Genomic DNA, 18,371 nt, shown 5'->3' on the forward strand with positions numbered 1-18,371 from the left:
ACATGAGACCATAACTCTAGTAATAAAAGAGGTCTTTATTATGGGGTTTTAGATAAGCAGTTTGCCTTATATTGACCATGCTGTAGTTTGCCCTATATTATCGACCATGCAGTCACACACATAAGCACTCTTTAACTGCACAATGTGAAGCACTTTGTTACATTGCTGAGTAGAAGGACTTTCATCCTGTATGTTGCCTAATCTGCAATGACAATAGCACTGCTGCCTGCTGAATCTCCCCACACTATGGCATGCACCTGAGTTTCTTACACCACAGCTGTTTGTGTCTGGAGGCGTGGTGCTGGACTCTAGCAGGGCGTTGGGAGGGACTCTCCATGCGCTCTGTGTGGAGGCACTTCCTGTGTCAGGACACTGATATGTGCTCTTAAAGCTGCACACTCTTATTGCATAAGCTGTGTGGCAAACTCATATTGAGGTTGTCTGTGTGCGGACTGCAGAAGTACATGCAGCATACGGGTGTGAGGCTCTGCATCTGATCCCTTCCTGTTTTTGCTGTGTGGATGGTGAGTCGTTTTTCTTGCCTAAGAAATAGATCTTCTGCCATCTCGATTTTTATTTAACACGATTTGAGAACTATATGATTCCCTGGCTCGAGTTTCATATAGAGTGTATGCTAATATGCTGATTTTAGTAGCATGACATGTAATTACTATTCCCACCCGTCTCCTCTACCCCAACTAAAAAAACAGGTTCACTCCTGTTTCTCAATCAATAATAAATTAGACATTAACTATGCTTGTAAGCAATTATTTTTGTATCCAGTAATACATAATATATACTTCTTGGTAATGTAACATGATTTTCTTCATAACTGACTGCTAAAATAAACATTGATTTATTTCAATGAAACACAACACATTGATCTCTTGCACCAGAATACCTCCACCCTCACCCCCACTCTCACCCCCACCCCCACTCTCACCCCCACCCCCACTCTCACCCCCACCCCCACTCTCACCTGAGGGGGCTGGATGGCAAATGTTGGCCTGGGGCGAAAACTCAACAAACTGGCCCAAGCCTCAGGCGGCCCACACTCTTCACAGATGTGCACACCAGATACACACACCACACACAGACGCACAAATGTACAATAAACACACACACGTGTGTGTGTGTGTGTGTGTATATATATATATATATATATATATATATATATATATATATATATATATATATATATATATATATATATATATATATGCACAGACCTCATACACACCAGATGCACGCAGCGTGAACAAACTGTGTCCCAATCGCACACACGTCACACTCGTACTATGCACCACACATACTATGCATGCATTATATACATATATATGCACACAACATACAGTATATGCACCATATACATACAGATGTAACACACTTTATTGCATCAGTTGGTGCATTACAACAGGTGGGATAACACGTTAGTCACTCTGTAACACACCAGAGTAATGTATGTTCCATACACCTTTTACCTAAACAGTGTGTGTATATGTATACATACAGCATACATACATTGTGTATATATGCAGTATGTAGAAAAAGTTCACGCACGCACAGAGTTTGATAAAGATGCAAAATAGTAATTTTATTTAATTAACATTTCAACGTATACATAAGCCTTTCCCAAAGAAATGCTGTATAAGCTGAAACGTTGATTAAATAAATGACTATTTTGCATGTTTATCAAACCCTGTGAGTACCTGAATATTTTTTTTTTCTTTTTGACAATCCATTTCAGTTTCAGATGCACCTAGGCAAGCTATTCTTGCTGGCTGTGATGCATATAACTAGAGGTGTGTGTGTGTGTGTATATATACATACACACTTACCTTCCCATTGATTAGATTCCCAATTAGATTGTGAGCTCTTCAGAGCAGGGACTCCTTTTCCTAAATGTTACTTTTATGTCAAGCGCTTCTCCCCTTTGTGTTATTTGTATTATTTGCTAGTTATATGATTGTCACGTGTATTACTGCTGTGGAGCGCTATGTACATTTAATGGCGCTATATAAATAAAGACAAACATACATTGCCAGTACACTGTAGAGAAGAGGAGCCAGCCCGGGAGAGGTTCTGTGAAGTCAGCTCTGCAGTGCCACCTAATGCCGGAGTCCCCTTTGCCCCCTAGCCAGCCCACCCCTGTTTACCTGTATTGATATAAATGTTATGATTTCTATTCCATGTAAAAAAAAATGTCTTGTGCCGAAAAGCCCCAATGTGGCAGGATAAATACTACGGGCTTTATGTAATACAAGATAACGATGTAATCTCCCAGCTGTAAAATTACAATAAAATTATAGCCAGTAAAGTGCACCTGATTTATCATAGAAAAATGTCCCATTGGAAGCCATAATATTTTATGCTTTCAGGTGTTTATTTTGTTTGTTTTTTACTTTTTTGGCAGCCCTTTAATTGTTTAAGACGTGTCTGATAACATCTCGGTGTTCTGCGGTGTTGGTTAGTAATAATAATGATTTAGTAATATTTATATGTAGTGCGTAGCCCCCTTTCCCTAAGCCTAAGGGAAACTATGCGTGCTGCTGTACCTGTTTGCTCACAGGAGGCCTCTGGGAGCCTGGGGTGAGCTCTTTCTCCTTACATGCAGCGCCTCCACCTATGAGGGATCCCAGCATTGGCGGGATAACTCCTCACAGGACCCAATAAACACTATACAACTGAATATAATATAACTTCTTTACTGTACACACTATAACCATAAATCACATACTTAATAGAACACAATAATACAATAACATGGGTGATTACCCCTAAAGTACTGAGGGTACTTCTAGGATTACCTCTAAAGAACTGACTGCGCATGCCCCACTCACCATTCTGCGCATGCACGACGCACAAGATGGCTGCCCCCGCACTCCCGATACTGCACGGTGCTGTCACTAATAAATTGCGAGTCAATTTGGAAGGCGTGCTGGAATTATGTATTTATTTTCCATAATAAAACCCCTGCATGCCTAGTCTTGTCACTGGTGAAAGTCCATTACAAAAAAAATATATATATTTATATATATTTTTATATCCTACATCTCAAACACACATACATATTCTGCTGGGTTTCATTCAAACTAATAAGGCGACAAAGTTTTTTATTTGTAGCTTTTTCAAAAGGTTTATTCAGCATTTGTAACAAAAACATGTTTTCCAGGCGGCTACATGGGACTGTAACTTTAAAAAGGAAGTAATACATTTCCAAGAAAAAAAGGATGTAACTGCTGTATGCTGGTTTATTTAGATAACCAAATGTTAGTGCAAGCACAAGGAGAAAACACATCTTTGTAAAGGCGCACGCCTCCATGATAAATGAAGATAGGATAAATGAAGTATATTAAAAAAAAAATAACCTTTTTATGGCGTGGTTTTTTTTTTTTTTTTAAGTAATAATAAAGGGACAGGTACACCAATTGCTAATTCCTTATTGGAAGTCCAAAAGGTAGAAGGTGAATAGCAATACTGGCACAAAAAAATATAAACAACCGATGCCCAATTAAAAAGCCACTGCTACATTGATAAAGTTTGTTTTAGGGTGGAGATAATGGTGCATGTATGTGTGTATCTATCTATCTCCCCTAATGTCTAGACCCAAATTATTTAAATATATCTGTATGCTCTCGTGCTTCTGTCCGTGAGTAAATACGAGGGAGAGCATGCAGGAAATAGCTGCGAGGACAGGAGGCCTAGCTTATTATGAGGTAGTCACCTCAGAAGTATGTCACCGCGATTTTAATAGTTTTCTGGGGGATATTACTAATGGGTGAGCTCTTTCCAAACAGGGGAGCGATGATGAAAGCCATGTAATAAAGAAAAATCACATGCAATAATGCAACAAAATAAAAAGTGCAAATTAAAGGGGCTATAAATTTCCTACTCACAACGGAGCAGGGTTTATAGGCAGAGATCCAAACAGTGGCAATGTCGTCACTGGATAGTGTGATGCATTTAGTCCCTTGGATCTCAAAGACAGAAGAATAGAGCCATAGTGCAGATCAACTTAAAAAATATATATTTAAAACACACACTCGCTTACACTTAGTCAGCGATCAAAAGGCAGGGTATAGCAAGCTATAGTCATCGGCAGTCAGTCGCGATCTCGCTGCTACTGTATCCCATACACTTCTGATCCCCTCTGCATCCGTCATTACCATCCGACGTCACTTCCTGTTGCGTTGATTAGTCCGTTTGTCTCCTCTCTCTGGATCCCGCGATGAGCCACACTCTATGCGTTTCGCTGTGCAAAATAACAGCTTCCTCAGGATCTGTGCATATGTATCATATCAATGAATGTACCTCACCCAAACCCCCTGACCCGATCGTGGCCAAACTCTAAAGTACCTGTGCCTCGCGGCAGACTCGTGGCGGGTGTAGTATGTTTCACTAACTACACGTTGGCTTCTTCCGGAACAATTTGTACGGGTTTGGGTGAGGTCTCCTGTCCTCGCAGCTATTTACTGCATGCTCTCCCTCGTACAGTATTTACAAACGGACAGAAGCACGAGAACATACAGATATATTTAAATAATTTGGGTATGGACATTAGGGGTGATGTATACATACCATTATCTCCACCCTAATACTTGCCAAAAGCTACCACATTGTACTATAAAACTGAGGTGTATAGTTACCAACATCATCTGGTTCCATACATCTTTTGTATTCCACTATCAGGGATGTCATACCCTTAAACAAACTTTTTCAATGTCCGCAGTTGCTTTAGAATCCATTTGTGTCGGTTTAGAGTATTTTTTTGTCTTGTGGCAGTATTGCAATTCACGTTCTACCTATTGGACTTACAATAAGGAATTTGCAATTGGTGTACCTGTCCCTTTAAAAAAACAAACCAAAAAAAATGATCTGGATGCGTAATTTTATTTCTTATCATTAATGAGGTGTGCGCCATTACAAGGAATTTTTTTTTTCTTGCACTAACATTTGGTTACATAGTAAACCCACCGTGGGCAGCACCCTCCATCCATTCTACTGTTATGGTTGAGCAAGGTTATCCCCTACTCCTATATTGGTTTATTTAGATGTTGCAAAAGTCTTTGGTGGTTTGCAATAAACTGTCTTTATCCGTAACCGGTCTGTCAGCAAGTCCAGCAGCACATTGCAATGCATTACTGTTCCCTCTGACAGCAAAAGCGTTAATTAATCTTAAACTCCAGCGATCGTGTGGCTGGTGTCCGGAGGTGGAGGTGGCTACACTTCCATTTGGATCGTGCTGGGCGCTTTCTGTGGTCAGCCCGATTTGACACTAGTACACGAGCAAGTGCCCATGGCCTAGTTGTGAAGTTTTCGTTAACCAGATCCCATGGGTTTTTGGTGCCTGTAAGATAAGAACACGGGAACCTGACAGTGAATCTTGAACTGAGTTTTCTCATTTCTGTTATCCCTGTGCTATTCTCTGCTGTAATATTTGTATACTTGTCCTAGGGCCTTTTCTGCTGTGTTTTCATATTCTCTTGTCCTTGGCATGGTGCATTAATATTATTATTTTTTTTTAAACTGCAGTTTGTCTGCCTGTAGTTTGAAGCCAAGAAAATTGTTCATTAAAAAAAAAATAATGCAACAATTTTATTGCTGGAGGGGGTATTGAACTTATTAACTTTCAATACATTTAATCAGTATGTTCGAGGTGAAATACCGATCTACCTACAGTACCAACTAAAAAGTGCCCATCTGCAGTGAATTATCGTATTGAACATCAATGTGCTATTTGTTTTTTTTAGAGTCCCTCAACTTGTCCCATAAACAAATGTGATTTTTTTTGTTTTTGTTTTTTTTGGTGAGGTTGTACTTAAAATCCACATTTATTGCAGATAATGTCCTTGCTGCCTGTATCCTTGCATTGGGGGCAGAGCTTGGGTTCAGTAGTAACAAAGGGTAGGCGGGAGACAGTTTGTGCAAGCACTTGATTGATAAGTATTCCACCATTTAGAGGTCCTGAGAAACTTAATATTCTTCATTTCCAAAGATCCTAAAACAGACCAGTTGGTTTAAGTTCCTCCAGCATGACAATTATTCATAGCATTTGTACATAAACTTTAGAAGCTTTGATTGTTCCTTCTGCCAATGAAATTACCGTAGCACCTACTGTAGGTCTCTCTGCCCCAGCGCACACACTTTAAATAGACCAGACCCCTCTCCCCCCCTTATCTACCCAGGGGGTGTGAACCTGTTTCCCTCCCAGTCTTTGGGCAAAACTGGATGTTGCCAACCAGTCACCCCACTGGTCAGAGACAGGTCTGTGCCTGGAATTGCAACATTCTAACTTGCCTCTGGGACAGCCCTCATGCAGGACTGTGTACAAAGTGTTTAACCCCATACGCTGCCAGAGTGCTGCCAGAGTGCTGCCAAAGCCTACATGCTAAAAGGGTCCTGGTTTTTTTTTTTTTTTTAGGAAGGGGGCTACATGTTTTAGACCAGTGATTTTCAACCGAGGTCTCGTTAGCACCCCTCTGGGGTTCCGCAGCCGCCAGGCAGGGAGAGCTGGGACAACTCTTCCGGCTGTCGACGACGCGGCAGCATCCCCACATAGCGGTGACCCGGCGGCTCCCGAGCGCGGAAACAGCAGTTGCCCCGGTCACTGCTATCTTTCCTCTCCCTGCTTCTGCCATCAACTTCCGGCTGACAGGAGTGAGAGTAAGCATCAGTGCAGGCTCTCCGCATCGGTTCCCTTAAAGCAGGGGTGGGGAACCTTTTTTCTGCCAAGGGCCATTTGGGTATTTATAACATCGTTCGCGGGCCATACAGTCACAGACAGGCAGGCATGTAGGCACACAGAACCCCGCCCCCCTACCTCTGGTAGTTGCTGCTGCTGCTGTTGGGGGGGATCATGTAGGGCAGATGCTGGGGTAAGTGCGGGGGGAACTGCTGGAGAAGCATGGGGGAAGTGCGGGGGAAGTACGGTGGCTGCTGGGGGATTGCTGGGGCTAGTACGGTGGCTGCTGGGGATCGTGTAGGGCTGGCGGCGCCTCACACCACCTCCTCCCGATCGGGCGCATGGCGGCCATTTTTTTTAGAATTGGCGGGACCCCCGGTTATAGCAGTTGCCTTAGCAGGGCCAGACCAAATGATATACGGCCCTCGGGCCTGACGTTCCCCACCCCTGCCGTAAAGTGTGTGTGTGTGTGTGTGTGTGTGTGTGTGTGTGTCACTGGTTTATACTGAGGGCTGAAGTGTAATAAGAAAACAATATGCTGGTCTGGTTATTGTTCTCTGCTTCATGGTGTATATGATGATGTCATACAAATGCTGAAACTTGTAGGGGTGAGGTTGCTCTCTCACTATGTTTGCTACAAAACAATGTGGAATGAAATAAGCCATTGTAAGAATAGCTGTTCATTGCTCTGAACAAGGTTTATTTTAGCAACCGGTGCAATTGTGTTCTTATATATTCAATGATATTTCCTACTGTCACGTAGGGGTGTCGCAAGCAGAGCGCCTCCAATTACACTTTGAATGATAGATTTTCTCCATAACCCTGTTATGTTTTTGAAGGGGAAAATATGTACAGTAATTGTGCTCTTGACGTGCACAAATTCGTAGTTTTGGGGTAATTTGCCACATGATGAGAGTTGTTTTGCACAACTGCACGTTCTTCAACTACGGTGAAGAAGGGACACTGGGGGTTCTGAAAGCTGGTTATGCTCAAGTAACATCAGTTACCCATTACAAGTGTAACCCTGTTTCCCCCACTCAATCTCACATAGGGTGTCTTAAGCTAAGGCTACATGTCTGTGTGTGTGGTGTGTACCTGCTGGCAACAGAGGGCCCTGAGTCTCCCGCGATGACATGGAGGAAGACAGGACAGGTTTCTGGGGTTGTGCCTCCGTTCTCTTCACTGGTGCAGCGCCTCCATCTCCTGCAGCCCCCAGCAATATGGGGTGGAGTACCTACAGAACAATTTGTCTCCCCCCTACTCCTGATAAACTCCTCTCTGACAGGAGCTTGTATAAAAGTGCAGTCTCTTTATTACTCTCCTCAATCAGTTACAGCATACCGTTCACACAGCAAGCTGTCTCCCAGCAGGATGTCCCTGACTCCGCTCTTGGCCTAGGGCCACCCAGAGTGGGTCTAGCTCTTCCCCTACCCCCTAGGCAGAGTAGGAGGTATATGGTCCACACTCTTGAACTCTGACTCTTAACAGCTCTACTCATTGTCTCCACTCCTGAACACTGACTACAAACTAAATAGGAAGTGCAATGCCCTAAGTAGTTTCAACAGGCACCGCCCCTGTGTCTCTTGATTGGACACAGTCCAGGTGACCTGCCTTCACTGCCTCAGTGCACTGCTTGAGGTGGGGAAAACCCATGATAACTCCTGGCAAATTTGCCCTTAAGCAGGGATTACTGCAAGGAGGAGGGCCGAACTATAGCCCAAACCACACAGGACTACACAAGGTTTCATCTTTAGCCTAAATTTTGATTTTTTGGAGAAACCCAAAGTGATCATGTTTCTTCAATGCCATGCAATAGGCAAATGAGGCAAGCTTTCTGAATGAGATACTTGTAGCTTATTAATTTAGCTGCAAAAGTGCATGCCGCCCAGACATTCACAGCCCAAATCTCACCTCCCTTGGATACAGTAGGTGAATTTGGGCTTTTACAGAAGAGAGCCCATTTGCTTATTTGGGCTGCATTGGTCCATTTTGTTTTTTTATTGAAGTCCAATCTATGGGAAGATATCTACTTTGAGTTCTATTGCCGCGGGCAAAAAGGACAGATTCTTTCCTATAACATGTACTTCTCGTAATATAACAAATGAAAATTAAATTGGAGGCCTCATGAAGCTGAATTATGTGTTTACATTTGATAGAACTGCACAGTTTTATTCAAAGGATTATCCAGGTTGACACTTATCTATACAGGCATACCCCGCTTTAAGTACACTCACTTTAAGTACACTCGCGAGTAAGTACATATCGCCCAAAAAGCAAACGGCAGCTCACGCATGCGCCTGTCATCACGTCATGAACAGCAATACCGGCTCCCTACCTGTACCAAAACTGTGCGCAAGCAGGGAGACTATAGAGCCTGTTACAAATGTGTTATTTACATCAGTTATGCACGTATATAACGTTTGCAGTACAGTACATGCATCGATAAGTGGGAAAAGGTAGTGATTCACTTTAAGTACATTTTCGCTTTACATACATGCTCCGGTCCCATTGCGTACGTTAATGCGGGGTATGCCTGTATTGTATAATTTCACGAAAAATATGATTATTTTAGCAGACAATTGTAGTACATAGTTGCAGTGCAGAGAAAGATAACGTTTTGTGAAGGGGCAATTGAATGTACATTTTGTGAAGGGGCAATTGAATGTACAATCATATTATGGTCTGCAGGTTCATAAACACAATAAAAAAAAGTTGGCTTTAGCATAAAGCAGAAATATAACTTAAAATGTATGTTGTTAAGAGAAAATAATAGGTTTTATGAAGTTATGCATGTGCTCACCTGATATGACATTGAAAACATTCATTTGCATACTGTGGGCCTCATGCAGAGAACAGCGCTAATAGCAATCTCGCCATTTTCCGGCGAAAATCGCGCTAAAAACAGCCGAAAATGGCGAGATTTGAAAAAAGCACCATTTTTTTTTGTTCCCCTTGAAATTTGCCGCGCGGCTGGAGAGTTTCTAATCTCTCCAGGTTTTTTTTCTGCCGTATGCAGAGAGCCGCGATCGCCATCTAGTGGCTGTTCGCGCCAAAAAAATGGCGCGATTTTCAACATTTTTCCTCTCCACCAAGCAGCTGGCGCTCCGCGGCCAGTGGAGAGGAGAAAAAAAAACGCGATTTTTTCCCTACAAGTTTCAATAGCGCTGGTTGAAACTCTCCATATGCAGAAAGGCTTGTTAATGCAGTTTTCTGCCCTTTCTGCATATGGAGAAAAAAACTCTCCAAAAAAGCTACAATTTTTCCCCCTCTCCAATTCTATATAGCGCTGCTCTCTGCATGAGGCCCTGTAGGTGTTATGATTTTTTTTTTTTTAATATGAAATATCTGTGAATTAAATGGATTTTATATAACATCTGTTCCAGATTTTTGCTACCAAAACGCCACGAAGATGAATTTTTTCTTGGAGACATTGAAAGTTCTGTTGCTCACAATCTACTTGATTTTTGAGTCCATCGTTTTGTGGTGCCTTCCATCTCGGAGGAAAAATGTTGCGGGTGAATTGGTTCTCATTACTGGTGCTGGAAGTGGAATAGGTAGACTTATGGCATTGCAGTTTGCCCGTCTCGGAGCTACATTAGTCCTATGGGACATCAACCAGGAGGGAAACAAAGAGACAAGCAGGTTGGCCAAGGAATATGGGGCTGTGCGTGTTCACACCTATATATGTGACTGCAGCAAGAAGCAGGATGTCTACAAAGTGGCCGATCAGGTAAAATGATCTGAAATGTTTTTGTTCAGGTTGCAGTCTAAGCAATATACAACCCTTTTAAAATATTACTGTACTGTAGCTCAAAATGTAAGTCTAAAGGCAGTGGAGCTATACAAATGAAAGTGTGTGTATATAATATAAATGATTATTCATTTGATATAATCCTATATATTGTATGTATGTAAATGTATAGGGAATCCATGGAGGCCCCTCCTGATACTGTAAGTTGGTAATTGCTGGGAGCTTGGTCATGTGGTAAATGGAGAAAGATCGGAAGGACCAGCACTCACAGGGCTTGAATGAGTGCGTACTGAAGTGTTCATGTACTCAATAAATCCCATATACACTTGATTCAAATCCTGTGTATGCTGGTCCGTCTTAAAAAAAAAAAAATATCTGTATGTAAATGTAATATAGGGCACTGTACACCAGTATAGCGATACAAGAGGTGCATTTGCTAAAGTAGCATAATAGGCTGACACTGTAAAAATCATAGATGGTAATAATAGCCTTCCACATTAAACCCAGTCTATCATTATTTAGTAAGATGATATCTTTGATTTGTGACGTTGTCACCTCAAACTCCAGAAGGAGCCAGAGCCTGTTCTAAAAAGCGTGTAGCCTGCCTTTAATAGTCCTGTCCCACTTGTCAACATGCATAAAAGGTGTCACTCTTCCACATTTTCATGCATTTTTATAAGGAGCTTCATAATTTTAAAATATGCTTTGCAAGTTTAGCCCTGTAAAGCTAAGTGTGGAAAACACAATAGGAACGTTTTAGAATGTAAACGTCACTATTGGTTTGTTTGGGGTTCATAGCTAACTGAGAAAAGAAAGCCGTTGTCATTCAGTGTTGAAGAGTGCCTAAACTTTTTCTGTTGACGTGATTATCTTCGTGCGCGTGTAAAAAATAATGATGACCGGGTCAGTAGTCTTGGATGCAGCGCAGAATTTACTGGAAGTTATAAAATGGTGATTCTGCAGGTTTCTGCTACACACAGGTATGACTACAGTGACTTGTGAAAAATCATCTTTTTATATTGCTCTGCTGCCTTTAGCCACTTAAACAGTTGTAGCACCTGTTCCCCCCCCCTGCCACAGAAGCAGTACATTGAGGGTTACCTCTCGTTTTTAAAGTATGTCCTGGGCACAGAATTATAAACAATACATAGTTATATTAAAAGAACAGGGTTATACAGTCAATTCACAGACCTTTCATGGACAGGTAGAGTCGGAAAATTGGGTACAAGGGATAAAGGGCTTGTGAGTTTCAGATTTGAAATTGAGCAACTTTATCAGCAAACAGCTCACCACCTTTTCGCTGCGCCAAAGGCTGTCCACCTTTTGGGGCAACGCAGATGTACACTGGGGTGGTTGAGATTCAATCTGGTCAATACATGGGTGTTTACCTGGGTACTGTAGCTCACTTGCCGGTTCAGGAGGTCTTGGTTGCTTCGCGATTGGAGTTTGGGAGCAGCAACAGGGCAGGCTTTCTTGTAGTTCTTACTGTGCAGCATCTCCATCCCATGCAGATCCTGCTGGATGCAGGATGGTCCCCACAGGCAATTCTCAGTTTCAATAATCACACACATACAGCTCAACCCTGTTTATAGCGCGGTCCTCGGGGGCCACCCGATCCGACCACGCTAGAACCGGGGCCGCGCTAATTTTTTTTTAAATGGCTGCTGCGCACCCGATTGGGAGGAGGGAGGGAAGAGGTGGCCGGAAGCCCTACACGTCCCCCAGCAGCCACCAGGCCCGCCAATAGCAGCCCTCCGAGTCCAGCCGCAGCCTGCTCCTTACCCCTCCCCCCCACAGGCATCCACACGGTCTCTTCCCCCACCACCGGCATCCACCCCCCTCCCCACAACCGGCTGCCCTCCACGGCATCAGTTTTGGGCCTAGCCCACGCGGCCCTCCAAGCCGCAGCCTGCTCCTCACTCGACCCCCTCCCCCCCCCCCCCTGCATCCACACGGTGTCCCCCCGGCATCCACACTACATTCCTACATCCCTACATTCACCCCCCTCCACCCAACCGGCATTACCATCCCCCTGTGGCCCCCACACCTACCGGCCCTCCGCGCTGCCCTCCACGGCATCAGTTTTGGGCCTAGCCCATGCGGCCCTCCGAGCCGCAGCCTGCTCCTCACTCGACCCCGCCCACCCCCCGCATCCACACGGTCCCCCCTGCCTTCACCCCTCTCCACCCAACTGGCATTACCATTCCCCCTCCATTTCCCCCCCCCCCCCACACACACACCGGCATCCAGAGACCCTCTGCGCCGGCCCTCAGTCTGTGTGTCTCTGACACACCACTCCTACGCGGCACAACCAGTTTTGGGCCTAGCCCACGTGACCCTCCGAGTCCCAGTCTGCTCCTCACTCACCTCCCCTACCGACATTCCCCCCTGCCTCCCCCTCTTCCTCCTCCCGATGCCAGCTCCATTCCGATCTCAGCAGCCGACACCAAAGGTGTGGAGTGGAGGGTGTGGAGTGGAGGGTGTGGAGTGGAGGGTGTGGAGTGGAGGGTGTGGAGTGGAGGGTGTGGAGTGGAGGGTGTGGAGTGGAGGGTGGGGTGTGGGCAGTGTGCAAAAAAAATATATATATTTTTTTTTTTTGTATTCGGGGTCCATGCTCCAACCGCGTTATAGCAGATCGCGCTATAACGGGGTTGAGCTGCGGCAACGGCGGCTTTATTGTACAACAGCATGATCGTCCTCCAGCCCTAGAGCAGGCCCCCGGAGCTTGAGGCCCAAAGAGCCCCTCCCAATCTCCTTAACCCTCTGATAGGGAAAAGGGTAACACACTGTCCCATAACCATCACACTCAATTTGGTGGAGTGTCTGCTTTTATACCCAGGGGGAAGGGCTTGTAACCCCGTCCCATAACAGGGCAGGTCCAGGTACTGACAGGCATCACACCATATACATGTGACCCAGTCAGTACCCTACCCAGGTATGACACTCCAACTGCCGGTTTAGGCCTGCCCCTGGATAAGGCAACATAGTGCCCATTCCAGGCTGCAACTGCAGGCTAGGCCCTGCGCAGGAGTTTAACCCCAACACTGCCTGTTCCTATCAGGACTTATAGTGTTGAGGCCAGTAGAAGGCTATAGCCAGGGGCACTTGGCTACATAGTTTTCTGCGAGTAGGTTTACTGGCTATGCACTTCTTTAACCCAGGCTGTGCTGAAAAGCTCAGTAATGCGGCAGGTAAAAGGGTCCATGTTAAATGTATTTAAAGCAAAAGGTGACCCTGTGCTCATCTGCGTGCAATTTCCCAGAACCCCTGGCTGCAGTGAAAGTATTGTATGCTAGGAGATAATGGGGAAAAGCAGGGCAGCAGTGTGTGTGTGTGTGTGTGTGTGTGTGTGTGTGTGTGTGTGTGTGTGTGTGTGTGTGTGTGTGTGTGTGTGTGTGTGTGTGTGTGTGTGTGTGTGTGTGTGTGTGTGTGTGTGTGTGTGTGTGTGTGTGTGTGTGTGTGTGTGTGTGTTAATGTATGTATATGCACATGTATACTTGCACACACATCAACAAAATTGCTGGTGTCCACAGCACTCCAGTGTATTAAAAAGATTTTTCTATTTTAAGGGCTTGTATAAAATAATTAAAACAACCGTGCAATGTTTTGGGATGCTGCTGCACCAAAAGCTCTCATAACCTCTCTAATGGAGGGAGAACTGTCTTTAATAGACTGGTCACTCTCACATGCTTAGCAAAAACTGCAATTATAAAAGGGAAACGAGTGAGCTGGAAAACAGGGAGGAGGGGTCACTAACCTCCAAGTTCCTTTAAAATACTGTACTTTGGCCAGAGAATTGAACTAAATAACCCTTGCTTATGAGAAGATCTACAGATAAGTATTTAACTATATCATATGTCAAGTTGAACGTATGGTAGCACTAGGCCTTTTTGTGTTTTGTTCTATACATGAGGTCACAATCCTGGTAGCATTACTTTTGACACAAATATATGTGTTGAATTTGGGTTCTGAGTTTACAAGGGCGCTGCTGTGTGGTGATTGTAATTTGCTTTGGAAGAAACGCTGAGGTATATGAAAGGGTGTTGTTTCACAAGGGCTCTATTAAAAAAAAAACTTGCCAATGGGGAGGGGCCTATTTCTCCATTTGGTGTGTGCTGCCTATGGGACAAGAAGAAAAAGAAACGATGGTAAGAAAATTTCCCCTTTTTTCTAATGGTTTTTCTGTTTCGCTATTAGGTCAAAAAGGAAGTCGGGGATGTTACTATCCTAATTAACAATGCTGGAATTGTAACCGGAAAGAAATTCATTGACTCACCCGATGCTCTTGTGGAAAAAACCATGGAGGTGAACTGTATGGCACACTTCTGGGTAATTTTTATATTTCTTTCTCTGTTGTAACTAATAATACTAGTAGATAATAGAAATGGTTTGTATTGGCTACTGCTAGACCATGTGTGTCATCACAACTCAAGGAGCTTGGACTACCAACAACCAGAAAGTTTTATTTGTCTTGTCTAACAAATCTGTGGATTGTGTAGATCAGTGGTGCGCAAAGTTTTTAAACTTGAGCTGTTATCCTACCTATTGATGCAAGGAATTAGGCAAGAGCGTTGGAAAACCTAGACCAGAGTAGCTAACCCCTGGCACAGGAAAGGAGACTCTTCTGGGTCTATTCACTAATCGTTAACTCCCAATCCTAGTAATTGATGGCTAATGAATTTTAAATATGAGAAGAATTGTGTAGCTTAATGAATAGACATCCTAATGTAGCATTGAATATTTCAGCTACAAGGCACAAATACATTATTCTGTTCTGTGTGCAATATATGATGTATTTTGGGATATTACTATAGTCATACAGTCTTATAAACTCGCACATTAACTTTAATGAAAACATCTGGTTAATCGGATTTTCAAAATGTACTTTTCAGTTGTTTCTTGGAAATGGCCGTCAGTACCATCAAGTAAACCTGCGGTGTGCAAACTGGGGCGTGCGCCCCCCAGGGGGGGAAGGAGATTTTTCTGGGGGGGTGCGGGCAGTTGCAGAGGTCCCGAGCTTTTTCCCCAAGGCATTTAAATTAAATGCCGGGGGATCGGGTGAGGCCTGTGCAACTCCACTTACCTCGATTCAGTAGGCTGCTGTGACACGTCAAATAACACTGCAATGCCATGTGACGTGACCCCGCGGCATCATTTGACGCCGGCCCAAGAGGTGAGGGGGCGCAACTCTAATTAGTTTGTGCACCCCTGAAGCAAACACTTCCTAAGCCACACTGTTGCAGGGTATACAATACCTGCATGATACAGTATATCTTGGGTAGGCAACTCCAGTCCTTAAGCCACCAACAGGTCAGGTTTTCAGGATAGCCACCTGTGCTGACGCAAGAATATCCTGAAAACCCGACCTATTGGGGTCCCTTGAGGGCTAGAGTTGCCTACCCCTGCTTAATTGTGTATGTACATTAGATTTATAAATTGTGTACATTACGTGTGTGTGTGTGTGTGTGTGTGTGTGTGTTCTATATTTTTCTGGCCTATTAAATCAGACATGTACAGTAACATATACGTACGTAGGTCAGGGCTTTTCCCAAAGAGCCCAGAACTGAATCAAAATACCCTTTCTTGGCGCTTTGCCATATTCTTGTTTTGTTTTTGTTTCTCAGAATGCACGTAGCATGATCAGAAGAGTATTGTAATGCAGTTTGAGGTATATTAAACAGCGTTTTTAGCATGTGTCTTAAATTGTCATTATATGAGCTTAAATAAGCTATTCTGCCTGCTTACCCCCCTATCTTTCAAAGACAGGTGCTTATGTAATGCACATGATTCCTGCTTTCCTAATTTGGCGTGCTTGTGAATGTTGTCTTGGATCTGGGTGCATTGTGACTATTCCAGGATTTCTTTACTTTATTCTCCAGACCTGTAAAGCTTTCCTCCCTGCCATGATGGCCTCCAACCATGGGCATCTGGTTAGCATTGCAAGTTCTGCTGGACTGATCGGGGTCAATGGGCTAGCAGGTGAGAAACTTCCCTGAACCAAGTTGGATTTAACTTGTACGCTTTATTTGCATTCAACATTGCACATTTTAAAAAGCTCTCATTTAGTAGAATATGAAAGGGCCCTTACCTTGGTATTACACCAACTGTGGTAGTTCTGTTCTGTGAACATTTCAGTCGGTTTATTTTGCAAATGCAGATTTATTTATTTTTAACTTTGATACACAAGCCTTCACTTGTTCGGATCAGGTGTTGCACCTTGCACTGGTTTCATCACAGTTACTTTATGACATTGATGGATATCAAAAATCATGGGGGGGGGGATAAAATACGGTGTGGCAATTAACTAATATATGAAATTATAAATCTCATACCACCTCCCAAAACGCACAACATATCCATATCCAACATATCCCCCCTCCCCCCCCCCCCCTATGCATTTGGGTCACCCAGCAAAAAATGCTTGTTTAATATGTATGAATGGCAGCAGGCATCAAAAATACCCATTGTGAAAATATTGTATTCTATTATTCTGCAACTACAACATGACAAAGTAAACATATTCTTATATTCTTTTTTTTTTTTTTTCAGTGAGTAGAGGGAATTGTTGCTTTAACCCTTTTAACGCATTGCAGTTCCCTCTGGCAGCGAAAACTATCTAAAGAGAATTCATGTTTTACTAACCGGTGGTGTAATGTAGAGATTTTGATGAGTATACAATCTACTGCAAAGGCGGGAGTAATCAAGATATTGCTGTAAAATAGTTACAGCTTGTGTAGCAGTTTATTTCTAGGGCCTGTTCCAATCATAGGGACACTCGCACAGCTCTCTTGGTGGCATTCAAGTCTGCATGGCAAACCACAATGGGAGTAGGGAGAGCAGGTCATTCAAAGTGAGCTGGTTAAAGTGGCTCATGGTGAAAGTGGACCCACACAATTGTGCTCAAACCCAACACCTTATCAGTAAACCATGCCTCCATATGCTATGTATTATTAAGAGATTGACCTTTGAAATGGTGACAAACTAATATTTTAGTGCAATCTTACAGTGTAATCTCACGGTTAAAGTACATGTGCATATTGAGCAGTGGCGCCTCGTGTTTCACAAGCTCTTACAAAAAGATGTATTGTGTACTGGATCATAATAAGCAATACATGTGAATAAAAGAAGGGGTTGCGGATTAAATTGGCACAAACGGTTACATCTGTAATCTAATACCACGTTGTATTATGGGTAACTGATTAATTACCTTTTACCATTTGACTAAAATAATGGTTTCTGTTCAATTGGCTTGTACATTCTCTGTCCATAGTCTCCTCTAAATATTAAAGGACAGAAGGTGTGTTTTAAGATTTGTACTTCATCTCTGGTATATTTTCACAGAGAATTACCTTAGTACACTGTTGTCATTGACAATATGCAGCAGTTATTGAGAATGTGTAACGGTATACAACTTTAAAACCATAATAGTTCCTTATTTTTTTTTTCCTTGTAAAAAGAGCAGCCTAGTGATACCGTTGCAGCCTTTAAAACCATATTGAAGCGCCTTGTAACTATGGGGAGGGCACTTGGGACTAAATTGACTTATCTGTACAGACCTTCACATCGGAAACAAAACTGAAACAAGGTGAATAACCTAGTTTAACTCCTTTTGTTGCCTGAGGCTAATAAGTATTTGGCTTGCAATACATTGATCATTGGCAGGGCAAGTGTAAGGACACCTTGAGCTCAATTTTGTCTTTAAGATTCATCACAGTGATAGAGGGAGGTGAATCTTAAACCTTTTCAGTGCAGGGTGCAGTCTAGTTTCACCAAGAAGCTCTAATTACGACTATATGGCACCTGCCGCACCATAGTCTGGCCATCCCATGCCATATGCCACTTCCCAGATCACCGCTGATTAAATATGTTTCAGAGGCAGCTAAATTGAATTGTAAGCTCTTTATTGCACAAAATAATTGCCATTAAAATGTAGAGTAT

The 18,371-nt window shown here is 43.3% G+C and overlaps 1 protein-coding gene across 1 annotated transcript in view; it reads left to right on the top strand.

The window, feature by feature from the left end:
• The first annotated feature begins 365 nt into the window (after positions 1-365).
• SDR16C5 (short chain dehydrogenase/reductase family 16C member 5) overlaps positions 366-18,371 on the top strand; it is a 27,274-nt gene continuing 9,268 nt past the window's right edge. Inside the window, exons 1-4 of the mRNA XM_075584177.1 lie at positions 366-524; positions 10,066-10,412; positions 14,631-14,762; positions 16,313-16,412. Of these exons, the coding sequence (XP_075440292.1) occupies positions 10,092-10,412; positions 14,631-14,762; positions 16,313-16,412 (553 nt within the window). The 5' untranslated portion in view covers positions 366-524; positions 10,066-10,091. The remainder of the gene's footprint in view (positions 525-10,065; positions 10,413-14,630; positions 14,763-16,312; positions 16,413-18,371) is intronic.

Source organism: Ascaphus truei, chromosome 2 (genome assembly GCF_040206685.1).
Source record: "Ascaphus truei isolate aAscTru1 chromosome 2, aAscTru1.hap1, whole genome shotgun sequence".
NCBI classification, from domain to species: Eukaryota; Metazoa; Chordata; class Amphibia; order Anura; family Ascaphidae; genus Ascaphus; species Ascaphus truei.